Source organism: Lichenostomus cassidix, chromosome 26, assembly GCF_008360975.1.
Source record: "Lichenostomus cassidix isolate B80296 chromosome 26, HeHo_3.0, whole genome shotgun sequence".
Lineage (NCBI taxonomy): Eukaryota > Metazoa > Chordata > Aves > Passeriformes > Meliphagidae > Lichenostomus > Lichenostomus cassidix.
The window spans coordinates 4,492,464-4,504,577 of record NC_139506.1 but is presented as its reverse complement, the minus strand read 5'-3'; the positions used below and the strand labels follow the sequence as shown (position 1 = coordinate 4,504,577).

General features: G+C 46.6%; 1 protein-coding gene across 18 annotated transcripts in view; it reads right to left on the bottom strand.

Moving 5' to 3' along the window:
* Window positions 1-1,161: 1,161 nt before the first annotated feature.
* Window positions 1,162-12,114, bottom strand: part of NFASC (neurofascin) — a 106,328-nt gene continuing 95,375 nt past the window's right edge. For 13 of the 18 annotated variants that reach the window (XM_085083078.1, XM_085083088.1, XM_085083087.1 and 10 more), the window contains 3 exons: window positions 10,942-11,011; window positions 7,234-7,245; window positions 1,162-3,500 (listed from right to left, as the gene is read on the bottom strand). In XM_085083078.1, the coding sequence (XP_084939204.1) occupies window positions 3,269-3,500; window positions 7,234-7,245; window positions 10,942-11,011 (314 nt within the window). In that variant the 3' untranslated portion in view covers window positions 1,162-3,268. The remainder of the gene's footprint in view (window positions 3,501-7,233; window positions 7,246-10,941; window positions 11,012-12,114) is intronic. The other 5 variants (XM_085083080.1, XM_085083097.1, XM_085083096.1 and 2 more) reach the window with 3 other exon arrangements.

The window sequence follows — 12,114 nt, the reverse complement described above, 5'->3', positions numbered from 1 at the left end:
GACACGGTGTGGATTCATCCCAGCCCTGGCTGTTTTTGGGATCTGTGGGGTCACCCCGTCAGCCATGTGGAAGATTTGGGGTCAGCGCTTTGCTCCCCATACAAACCACGAGTGAAAATGTGAAGCTCAGGATGAGTTCTTAACCTGAATTTTCTTTGGGCTCTAAAACCCCAGGGGAGGAAGTTTTGAGGAAAAATCGGAACTTTTGCTGAAACTTAAAAATTTGGAGTAATTTTTGAGTCATTTTTACCCCAAAAGGGCTGTGAGTAACTTACACCGAGTTGTTCGTCCACCTTCATCTCCTCCCTCTTCCCATTACTCAGAGTAACCTGGGCTTAGAACTGGGAAATTTATGAGGAAATTTGGGACAAATCCCATTCCTTCCCATCCATGAATTTCCAAATGATGCCAAGAGGTTTCCTCAGGGTTGAGGGATCTGGGATTTAATGGGAATGGCACATCATGGATACCCAACACAGAGTTGTTCCTAGGAATTCCAGCCAAATTCCCGGAGGTTTGGAGGGGTTTGGGGTCACCGAGGGTCCTGTGGTCAGCTGGGCCATGGGGCAGTGAGGACTGGGAACGCTGGGAAGATCCCACATCCAGAGGCTGGAATTTCTCTCTCCTCATTCCCAGCGGGAATTTGCCCAAACTCCACACTGAGGACAGCAGGGAATGGCATTGGGATTGGGAATGGGATTGGGAATGGGATTGGGATTGGGATTGGGAATGGGATTGGGATTGTCCCCGTGCCCGGGGCAGTGTCACCTTTGGCCTGGGGAGTGTTTCCCTAAAAGCTGGATGGAGCTCTGGGTCCCAGATGAGATTGGTGGCAGGAATGGGATCAGGATTGGGATCAGGATCAGGATTGGGATCAGGATTGGGATCGGGATCGGTGGCAGGAATAGGATCGCTGTCCACACCGAGGGTCACAGCAGAGCTGTCCCAGCCAGGGGACACAGCCTCAGGTGACAGACAAGGGACATCCCTGTGCCAGCTCCCCCATCTCTACCTCATGATCCCAACCTAAACCCTGGAATTCCTTTGCCGTCGGGTTCAGGGGACAATCGGGGTGGGAAGTGACCTTTGAATGTCACCAAATCCAACCCCACCAGCTCCATCTTCACCCCGCGTTTGACCCATCAGAGAAGACGACCAAGATCAATGAGAATTATTATTTTAAGGAAGGCATTTGCATTGGATTAATTGGAATCCGTCTCTCCCGCCGGCCCCGCGGGACCCGCAGGGCTCCTCCCGGGATCCGTCGGGATGTGGCAAAATCCCTTTCCAAAATCCATCCCTGTCACCGACGTGGCTCCGGAGCAGAAGGAATAACTGCACGAATTTAAATTCCATCCAAAAAAACCCCTCCATCCTCCTCGGGGAAAAAACAAAATAAAAAAAAAGAAAGAAACAAAAGGAAAATCCATCCGAAAAATCCATCTTTTCCAAAAGAAATTCCATCTCTCTCTCTCTCTGAAGGTACCTTTGGTTTCGAAAGTGCAGGAGGTGGGAGGAAGGTTGGAAATCCCTGCCTTCGACCCTGATCCGTGCTGGGAGAGCTGGGAACGCTCCCAGTTATCCCATTCCATCCCAATCCTACTGCTCGGGCGGATCCGAGGCCGTCGGGGGGCGCGGAAGCGGAGCGGGAAGAGCGAATTCCCGGGAATTCCCAAGCTGTGTAAGGCATGTGAGGGAGCGCTGGGATCCTGGGAATCTCCAGGAATTTGGGGTCCCACGGTGGCCGGGCTGAGCGGGGCAGGGGGGGGAAAGGCCACTGTCAGGAAGGAGGAGGAATTTTCCTGGGAAAGACAGCGTCCGTCCGGCTGTTCCCGGTTCCCGTGGAAGTGTGGGATCGACTCCGCCGCTCCTTCCCAAAATCCTTCAGGGAGTCCTCCACCCGATCCCGGCGGGGTTTTTTCCATCCTGGGATTGATTTTTGTGAAATCATTCCGGTCTCCTCATCCCGTCCCCATCCCGCTCCTGCTTCCAGGCCCTCTTTGCTACATAGGATTTATGGAATTGCCTTGGAAAGAAAGCAGGCGTGGGGCTGCAGCCCCTGAAATTCCTACAAAGCGGATTTCAACCCCAAAAGGGTTTTTTTTTTTCTGCGGCGCTCGGCGGGCGGGAGGTTCCTCCCTGTCCTTCCAAAAATCCCACAAGTTCCTCCGTGATTTCTTCTCCTCCCGGGATGCTCCTGGTGGGAATGGGGGATGAGCTCCCCGTAGGTTTTCCCAGCCTCAGCACGGACAAATCCCAGTGTCCAGGAGGTGATGGGGATCCTGGAGAGGTTTTTTCAGGAAGGAGCAGTTTTTTGGGAGAGGTTGTGGGCAAGGTGCTGCTGTGAGCGTGGACAGCGCGGTGATCCGGTGGTTTCACCCCAAAATCCACCCCAAAATCCATCCCAAAATCCACCCCGTTCCTCCTTGGCTCTGCCCAGGCACCTCTCACCCCCAAACCCTCTTTGCTTTCCCCCCTCCCCTCTGATCCAGAACCTTCCTGGGAAAATTAAACCCAAAATTTGCAGTTCACTCCTAAAAGAACAGAAAAAAGCCTCGGGGAGCTGAGCCCAGCCTGGAGCCCTCTGGACCGGCCCTGAGGCAGCCCCAAAACTGGGGGCAACCCCAAAACTGGGGGGCAACCCCAAAAAAATGGGAAACAGCCCCCCACTGGGGTACAACCCCAAGCTGGAGAGCAACCCCAAAACTGAGGAGCAACCCCAAAAAACTGGGAAGCAACCCCAAACTGAGGAGCAGCCCCAAAGTGGGAAATAACCCCAAACTGGGGAGCAGCTCGAGCACCTCCTGCCCCTCCAGCCGCCCCAGCCCAGCCCCAATTCCCAATTAATTCCCAATTAATTCCCAATTAATTCCCAATTCCCGCTCCCCTCCCGCCAGCACGTCCTTTGCCGTTGGCTCTTTGCTAAGGATAAGATGGCATCGGCAGCCGCCTGGGCCGCCTGGCTGCTTAGTTTTTCTTTTTTTTCCCTTTTTGTTTTTTTTGGATTTTTTTTTGTTTGTTTTTTTTTGCTATTTTTAATCTCTTTTTCTATTATTTCTCTCTCCGTCCATCGCATTTTCCAGTCCCCCTCTCTCTCTCCCCTTCCCCCTCGGATCCGGCAGAACCTCCCGGCCACTCCGAACCCCGCGGGTTTGTTGTTTTTCCATTTTCCCATCCGTTTTTTTCCATTTTTCCATCCATTTTTTTCCATTTTTCCATCCGTTTTTTTCACTTTTCCATCCGTTTTTTTTTCTCCCCCCGCTTCCCGCTATGCCAAGGAATAAATCGCGTTCACAGGGGAGGTCGCCTCGGAGCTCTCGTTGCCCTCGGTCTCCTCCTTGTCCTTCTTGACGGTGTACTGCCCGATGAACGACCCGTCCTCGTTGAACTGACCTTCTCCTCCTTCCCCGTAGTCCACCAGGCTGTCGTCGCTCTCCTGCTGCTTTATCGTGCCGTCCAGCGAGGTCTGGCTGTTGGGAAGAGGTTTGTTGTCCTCATCGCTGGCGGCGGGAGACAGACAGACACGGCATGGGGTGAGAAACGGGGCGGGAAAGGTTTTTCTCCCGGGAAAGGTGGAGATCCTAAATCCGTCCGGGATGGGGGCGAGGCTGGGAGGAGCTCCGGGAAAATGGGGGTTTGCTGGTGGGGGTGGAGGGGTGGGAGGTGGAGGTGGTTGGGAGTTTTGAATACCCAATTTTGGGGTTTTTTTTCCTCAAAAAAATCAATTTTTTTGGACCTCCGTTTCTCAATCTCGATTTCTTAATCTCAGTTTCTCGATGTCAGTTTCTCAGTCTCAATTTCCTAATCTCAATTTCTTAACCTCAGTTTCTAAATCTCAATTCCTTCACCTCAATTTCTTTCCTTCGATTCATTCATTTCAATTTCTGAACCTCAATTTCTAAATCTCAATTCCTTCACCTCAATTCCTTTCCTTCAATTTGTTCATTTCAATTTCTGAACCTCAGTTTCTAAATCTCAATTCCTTCACCTCAGTTCCTTTCCCTCGATTTATTCATTTCAATTTCTGAACCTCAATTTCCTAATCTCAATTCCTTTCCTTAATTCGTTAATTTCAATTTCTTAACCTCAGTTTCTAAATCTCCATCCTTTCACCTCAATTTCTTTCCTTCGATTCTTTCATTTCAATTTCTGAACCTCAATTTCCTAATCTCAATTCCTCTACCTAATTCATTCATTCATTTCAATTTCTTAACCTCAGTTTCTTAATCTCCAATTCTAAATTTCTTAATCTCAGTTCTTCTACATCAATTTCTTAACCTCAGTTTCTTCATCTCCAATTCTTAATTTCTCAATCTCAATTCCTCTACATCAATTTCTTAACCTCAGTTTCTTCATCTCCAATTCTTAATTTCTCAATCTCAATTCTCCTACCTCAATTTCTTGATCTCAATTTCTTAACCTCAGTTTCTAAATCTCAATTAATTTCTTCATCTCAATTCCTTTGCCTCAATTTATTAATTTCAGTTTCTTAACCTCAATTTCCTAATCTCAATTCCTTAATTTCAATTTCTGAGCCTCAATTTCCTCATCTCAATTCCTTCCCCTCAATTTATTAATTTCAGTTTCTGAACCTCAATTTCTCAATCTCCAATCCTCACACTCCATTCCTTAATCTCAATTTATTCACCTCAGTTTATTCATCTCAACTCCTAAATCTTTTAGTTTCTTAACCTCAATTTTTTAACCTCGATTTCTCAAGTTTAATATTAAAACCAAAACTTGGATCAGTTAAATTCTTTCCCTCTCAATGTTTTCTATCCCCTTGGTTTAGTGATTTATTCCCAGATTTCCTTGAAAAAATGCATTTTTTCCTTGAAGAAATTCAGTTTTTCCTTGAAAAACCATAGGTTTTCCTTGGAAAACACAGTTTTCCTTGAAAAAACATATTTTTTTTCTTGAAAAACACAGATTTTCCTTGGAAAAAAATGCAGTTTTTCCTTGAAAAAACCACATGCACTGTGAGTGGGACACTTTCAGCTTCCTAAACTCCTGGGAATTCACCTTTCCCAGCTGATTTCTAGGAATTTTGGGGTTTTTCTCCTTTTCACTAAAAGCCAGGGAGCTAAAAAATAAAGAGTTTGACCCAACAGGGAGGAATATCACTTAAAAAATTCCTTTTAACTAAAAACTAACCAGGGAAAAGCTGTTTTCCCTCTGGAGGGTCGGGATTGATATCCCATAAATTGAGATATTTTGGGAAGGACGAGAGTGGATTGCTCTAAACTGATATAAAAAATCAATTTTTCTGTCCGCTATTCCTCCCTTCATGCAAATCCTGCCATATTCCTGAAGATATCCCCGAAATTTTTCTCCTCCCACCTCCATTCCTGTCTTTTCCTGGTTTTTATTTTTTATCTTGGGATTTGCCAGATTCGCTCCACTCCTTTATTTTACCTAAAATCAGTGAAAATATTGGGATTTATTTTCTTTTTTCTTGGCACTCTGCTCGGGCTCTTGAGCTGGGCAAGGTGTTGATTTCCCCTCATTCCCTGGGATTGATTTTCCTTTATTCCATGGGATTAATAGGATTTGGGATTAATTCGGGATCCCGAAGTGGCTTTCCGAGGGAATTCCCTGGAAAAATTCCCACCCACTTTGGGAATCCAACAATCCCAATATTTGAGAATTTCTGTTAGATTTCATCGCAATTAAAAGAATTAATTTGTTAGGTCTGGAAGCACTGTTTTTGGGGAAAAAAAGGGGATAATTCAGTGTGGAAGCAGGACTGGTTAGAAAGCCCCAAAAACGCCGAGGAGAGAGCGGCAAAACCCTAAATTCCCGACATCCCTTCCCGAAATTTTTGGGGTGAATTGAGCCACATTAACAACCAGATTATCCCTATCAGGGTGGATTTGCAACACCAAATTCCCGCCGGGAATTCCAGGGAATTTCCCCTCTCTCCAGGAGCGTTGATCCCGTTAGCGCGTTGGGAAGGAGCAGCCGTGATCCGTCAGCTCCTGGGTTGGATTGTATTCCGTAAAAATGGATTTTATTCCGTAGAAATGGATTTTATTCCATAAAAATGGATTTTTGGGAGGTCGGCTGAGCCAGGAATTATGGGATGCAGATGGGAAATGCTGTTCTGAATCCCATAAATCCCATAAATCCCATAAATCCCATAAATCATCGGGAACAGGGCGAGGCTGGAGCTGGAGGGAGGATTTTTAGGGCTAAGAGCAGCCAGACCCATTGGGATCTGGATTTTGGCTCATGTCCCTTGTCCCCAACCCCTGGGATGCACTTTTCCTTGGAAAACCAGATTTTTCCTTGGAAAAATGCAGTTTTCCTTGAAAAACCAGATTTTTCCTTGGAAAAAAACACAGTTGTCCTTGAAAAACCAGTTTTTCCTTGGAAAACCACCATTTTTCCTTGAAAAAAAACACAGTTTTTCCTTGGAAAAAGAAAAAAAGCAGTTTGAAAAAAATGTAGTTTTTCCTTGAAAAAACACTGTTTTTCCTTGATTGAAACACAGTTTTCCTTGGAAAACTACCATTTTCCTTGAAAAAACCCACAATTTTCCTTGAAAAAATGTGGCTTTTCCTTGAAAAAAAGCTGTTTTTCTTGGAAAGAAAGCAGTTTTCCTTGGAAAAATCGGCAGTTTTCCTTGAAAAAATGCAGTTTTTCCTTGAAAAAATGCAGTTTTTCCTTGCAAAAAAATGCAGTTTTTCCTTGGAAGACCACAGTTTTTTTCCTTGAAAAGAAAGGTTTTCCTTGAAAAAACACAGTTTTCCTTGGAAAAAACCACATTTTTCCTTGGAAAAAACCCAGTTTTCCTTTAACAAAACGCAGTTTTTCCTCGAAAAAACTGCAATTTTCCTTGGAAAAATGTGGTTTTTCATTGGAAAAACACACTTTTTTCCTTGAAAAAAAATCACATGCATTCCCAAGTTCAATCCCGCTCCACCGGGAGGGATCAGCAGCTGGAGCTGGGGGGTGCCTGGCTGGATTTTGGGGCGAAATTCCAACCCCTGGAGCAATTCCAAGCAGGATCTGAGTCTCCGGAAGCCCCGAATTAGCGGGAATTAGAGGGATCTGGTTGGATGTGTTAGGCGGGGGGATTTGGGAAACGGGGAAAAACGGGGGAAATTCTGGCTGTGAAGAAACCAACGGGAGGAGAGGAGGAGGGAGGAGGAGGAAGGAAAATAAAATTCCCAAAAATTAAGAAAAAAAAAAAGCGGGATGTGCCGGACTTCTGGCAGCACGAGGTCCTACCTTTCAAGAGACCTTCACGGCCCATGTGGATAGACCAGGTGAAAAGGAGGAGAAGGGAAACGGGGAATAAAAAACAGAGAGAAGCAGAAAGAGCCTGATCAGAGAGAGAGAAAAACGAGGAGGTTCTGCATTCCCAAAAAAAAAAAATTTAAAAAAAATTAAAAAACCCCAAATTTCGGCATTCCTTCACGTCCTCGTTATACCAAATGGAGAACCATTCCAGGCGGGATTTGGTTCCTCCTGGGAGCATCCCGAGCGGAATGGGGGTGACATCCAGGGGACAGCGGTGGCTCTGGTGTCCCGCAGGCAGCAGGACGAGGGTGGCCAAGTGTCCACCCAGGAATTCCTTGGAATTACCCTCTGGACAAAGCCACACCTTCCCAGAGCTTTTCCGGCAGTTTTGTCCCTCTGGGAACAGCTCAGTGTCCTCCTGCCTGGCTGAGATGTCCCCTCCTGCCTGCCCTGTGGTGTCACCTGTGTCACCATCCCGGAGCTGACCCGGAATTCTGACCCTAAATCCGCTCGGCTCTCCCTTCCCGGCATCCAGAGTTTCCAGATTTTTGGTGGGAAATTTGGTATAATGAGGCACGGAGTGTTGTCCGTGGATAACGGTGTCCTGCTTGGGGAAAGAGCTTCCCTGCTCGGGATCACCATTATCCCGGGATGGGAGCAGTGCCGGGATTTTGGGATTTTGGGGTTTTGGGGTTTTGGGATTTTGGGATTTTGGGATGAGTAGCTCGGAGAGTGGCATGCACGGGGCGCTGGGGACGTGGGGGTGGCGAGGGTGGCATGGCAGCCATGGGGAGGGGACAGCAGCCGGGATGGGCTTGACTCCTTTTCCCACAGAAATCCCAAAAATCTGGGAAGAAAGAGGCTTTTCCCTGGAATCCTAAATGCTGCCTCAGCCCTGCGATCAGCTCCAGCAGCTCCAGCTTCACCTTCCCTTCTTCCCTTCTGGGATTCTCCCGGGAATTCTGCTGTTCCTCAGAAGGAGAGGGAAAATTTGTGGGTTCATGGGTTTTTTGGGGTTTTTTTTGTTCTTATTTGAGGGGTTTTTTCCCCTTTATTTACTCCACAAAACTCCATGGATTCCATCCCAGAGTGTTGCTGTCCTTCCCCTCGGAAATTTTGGGAATGGGGCTGTGGATAAAATCGGAGCTCCAGCTGAGCAGGATGGAGGATTGACCCCAATCCTTCCCCTCGGATGGTGTCAGGGAATTGATCAAATCCATTCCAAGAGGTTGGATTCCCTTTGGAATTCCTTTCAGCCATGGATTTTCCTTGGAATGGCAGATTGGGGCCAGGAGGGGTTGGCTGAGTTCTCCTTTTTGGGGTTTTGGGAAGCAGAGCAGGGAAATCCTCGAGTGCTGCCAGAAGCTCGGCCTGGGGGAATCCCGGTGGGAATAGGGATTTGAGGTTTCCCACAGAAATCCCAAAAATCTGGGAAGGAAGAGGCTGCCTATCCTGCCTGGAATCACGATTTGGGGCCAGGGGTGTGTCCTGATCATGGTTGTTTCCTTCTCCAGGAGTGTCCCATAAAATCCAGCCTGGGAAGGGATGGGTTCGGGGTTTTGGGGTTTTGGGTTTGACCCCAAAACCTGCGGCTGAGCTCATTCCTGTTTCCCTGTCCCGGCGAGGAACCCCAGAGGAGCATCCCAGGAATCCACAGGTGGATTTTTGGCCACCCTGAGCAGCTCCAGCAGGGAGGTTTTGGCCCCAAATGTTGTTTTAGGACCTGGAGGAATGCCAGCCTTTCCCTACAGCATCCCACTGGGATCTGTTTGTGTTCTGTGGGTTTTTTGGGAGCTTCGGGATTAATGGAATCCTTTGGAATTTAAAAAGTCCCTCTGGAATGGACTTTCTGTGCCACTGACAAAATAAATATGATCTCCTGCTCCATTTCCCTTCCTGATTCACTTCGTTTCCCCTAAATCCTTCAACAAAACCTTTTCTTTTTCCATCCCTTCCTGCATCCCAAATAAATCCTTCCCCTGCTGGGAATGACGCTGGATTGACTCAACCCCTGGTTTAAATCAGGAGGAAAATCCCTTATTTTCAGCTCAGCTCAGGCGGGAAAGGGAATTTGAATTCTTGAAGGAATTCTTGAAGGAATCCTTTAAGGAATTCTTTAAGGAATTCTTGAAGGAATTCTTTAAGGAATTCTTGCAGGAATCCTTTAAGGAATTCAAATTAAAACGTCCCAGATCCCCTCATTTTCCAGGTGAGCCCTGGCAGTGGGAATCATGGGAAATTCCTGGAATCCTCCAAGGGGTTTTGGTGGAATTCTGTGGGGCTGGAATGCAGGCAGACCCCAAATCATCCCCTTTTCCTGCTTCCAGGGCTGATCCCAATGGAATTTTGGGAATTTCTCCCCTGGATATTCCTTTATGGGAAGGAGAGGGGTTGAGCTATGGGGTGAGACTGCAGAAATACCCTCAGGGTGGGACACAATTTGGGGTTTTGGGGTAATTTTTTTTGGGTTTTATTGGGGTTTGTGTGTCAGGAGCTTCATTAGGGTTGAGATCCAGAAATACTTTCAGGGTGGGACAAAATTTGGGTTTTTTGGGATGATTTTTTTTGGGTTTTATGTGTTAATCAGGAGCTGAGCTGATTCCAGAATCTCAGCTCTGCCTGCACTGATCCCAAAAAAACTTTGGGTATTGCTCCCCTGGATTCTCCTTTATGGGAAGGAGAGGGGCTGAGCTATGGGGTGAGACTGCAGAAATACCCTCAGGGTGGGACAAAATTTGGGGGTTTTGGGGTGATTTTTTGGGGTTTTATGTGGGTTTTTTATGTGTTAATCAGGAGCTGAGCTAATTCCAGAGTCCCAGTTCTGCCTGCACTGATCCCAAAAGAACTTTGGGAATTTCTCCCCTGGATTCTCCTTTATGGGAGGGAGAGGGGTTGAGATTTGGGATGAGACTCCACAAATACCCTCAGGCTGCTCCAAAATTCAGGGTTTTGGGGTGATTTTTTGGGTTTTATGTGCTAATCAGTAGCTGAGCTAAATCCAGAGTCCCAGCTCTGCCTGGAGTGATCCCAACAAAACTTCAGGCATTTCTCCCATGGATCTTCCTTTAGGATATTTCACAAATGCCCTCAGGCTGCTCCAAAATTCGGGGTTTTGGGGTGATTTTGGGAGTTTTATGTGTTAACCAGTAGCTGAGCTAATTCCAGAATCTTAGCTCTGCCTGCACTGATCCCAACAGGCATTTCTCCCATGGATCTTCCTTTAGGATATTCCACAAATACCCTCAGGCTGCTCCAAAATTCAGGGGTTTGGGGTGATTTTTTGGGTTTTATGTGCTAATCAGTAGCTGAGCTAATTCCAGAATCTCAGCTCTGCCTGGAGTGATCCCAACAGGCATTTCTCCCGTGGATCTTCCTTTAGGATATTTCACAAATACCCTCAGGCTGCTCCAAAATTCGGGGTTTTGGGGCGATTTTTCGGGATTTTACACCTCAAGAGCTCCATTAGGGTCGCTCTGCTCCCTCTGGGATCTTCCCCAGATGGCCAATTCCAGAATCCCAGGAAAACAAGGAGCATCCCAGCGTTTTGGGAACCGTTTTTTTGGGGAAGAACGGGCAGCGGGAAGGCGGCAGGAGGAGGGAAAAACCAGGGATCGTTCCGGGGGGATTTGTGGGGTTTGTGGGGGGAACAGGGGGTGGTGATGGTGGGGAGGGATCCGACATTCCGGGGGATCCCACCTGTAGTCGAAGGATCCGTCCTCCACGTTCTTGTCCTCGGGGTTGAGGTGCTCGTCCTTGTTGTCGCGCACTGGGGAGGGAGGAGAGGATTCCCAGTTAAACCAGTAAGGACTGGAAGGGACTGGGGAGGAGTTGTGGGGGAGAGCTGAGGGGGAGGAGGTTGGAGAGGGAAAAATTGCGACGGGAAGGGTTGGAAAGGGAGTTACACAGGGTTTACAAAGGGGTTACAAAGGGTTTATAAAAGGTTTATAAACAGGGTTACAAAGGGGTTATAAAGGATGTGATAAAGGGGTTACAAAGGGGTTACAAAGGGTTTATAAAAAGAGTTACAAAGGGGTTACAAAGGGTTTATAAAAAGAGTTACAAAGGGGTTACAAAGGGGTTACAAAAGGGTTACAAAGGGGTTACAAAGGGTTTATAAAGGGTTTATAAAAAGGGTTACAAAGGGGTTACAAAGGGGTTACAAAGGGGTTACAAAGGATGTGATAAAGGGGTTGTAAAAGGGTTACAAAGGGGTTAAAAAAGGGTTACAAAGGGATTACAAAGGGGTTACGAATGGGTTCATTAAGTGAAAAAGTGTTTGAAAAGGGCTTGTGAATTATTTACAAGGGTTTTACAAGAGGTTTGCAAAGGGTTTGACAAGGTTTGGGTTTTTTTTTAAAAGAAATTTTTAAAATGATTTTTTTATAAGTAAATAACCCCCTGAAAAAAATAAATAATGAATTAAATGATGCTTCTTATAAATTCATATATAAATTTCATGGATATAATTTGCATATTCATTTATATACTCACATAAAATATAGCTCTGTATTTCCCACCACCGTGCTATCCCAAACCTGTTTGAATTTTGGGAATTCCCATTCCCATCTCTCACTTGGATATTTCCCAGGACTGGATGAACCCCAAGAATACCAAACCTGTTTAAATTTCAGGAATATCCATTCCCACTCTCATCTGGGTATCTCCAAGGACTGGATTATCCCAGACCCATCCAAATTCTGGGAATGCCCATTCCTGCTCTCACCCGGATATTCCCCACCACTGGATTATCCCAGACCTGTTTCAATTTTGGGAATGCCCATTCCCATCTCTCACTTGGATATTTCCCAGGACTGGGTTAACCCCCAGAATCCCAGAGCTTTCTAAGGCCTTGGGATTGGAAATTCTTGT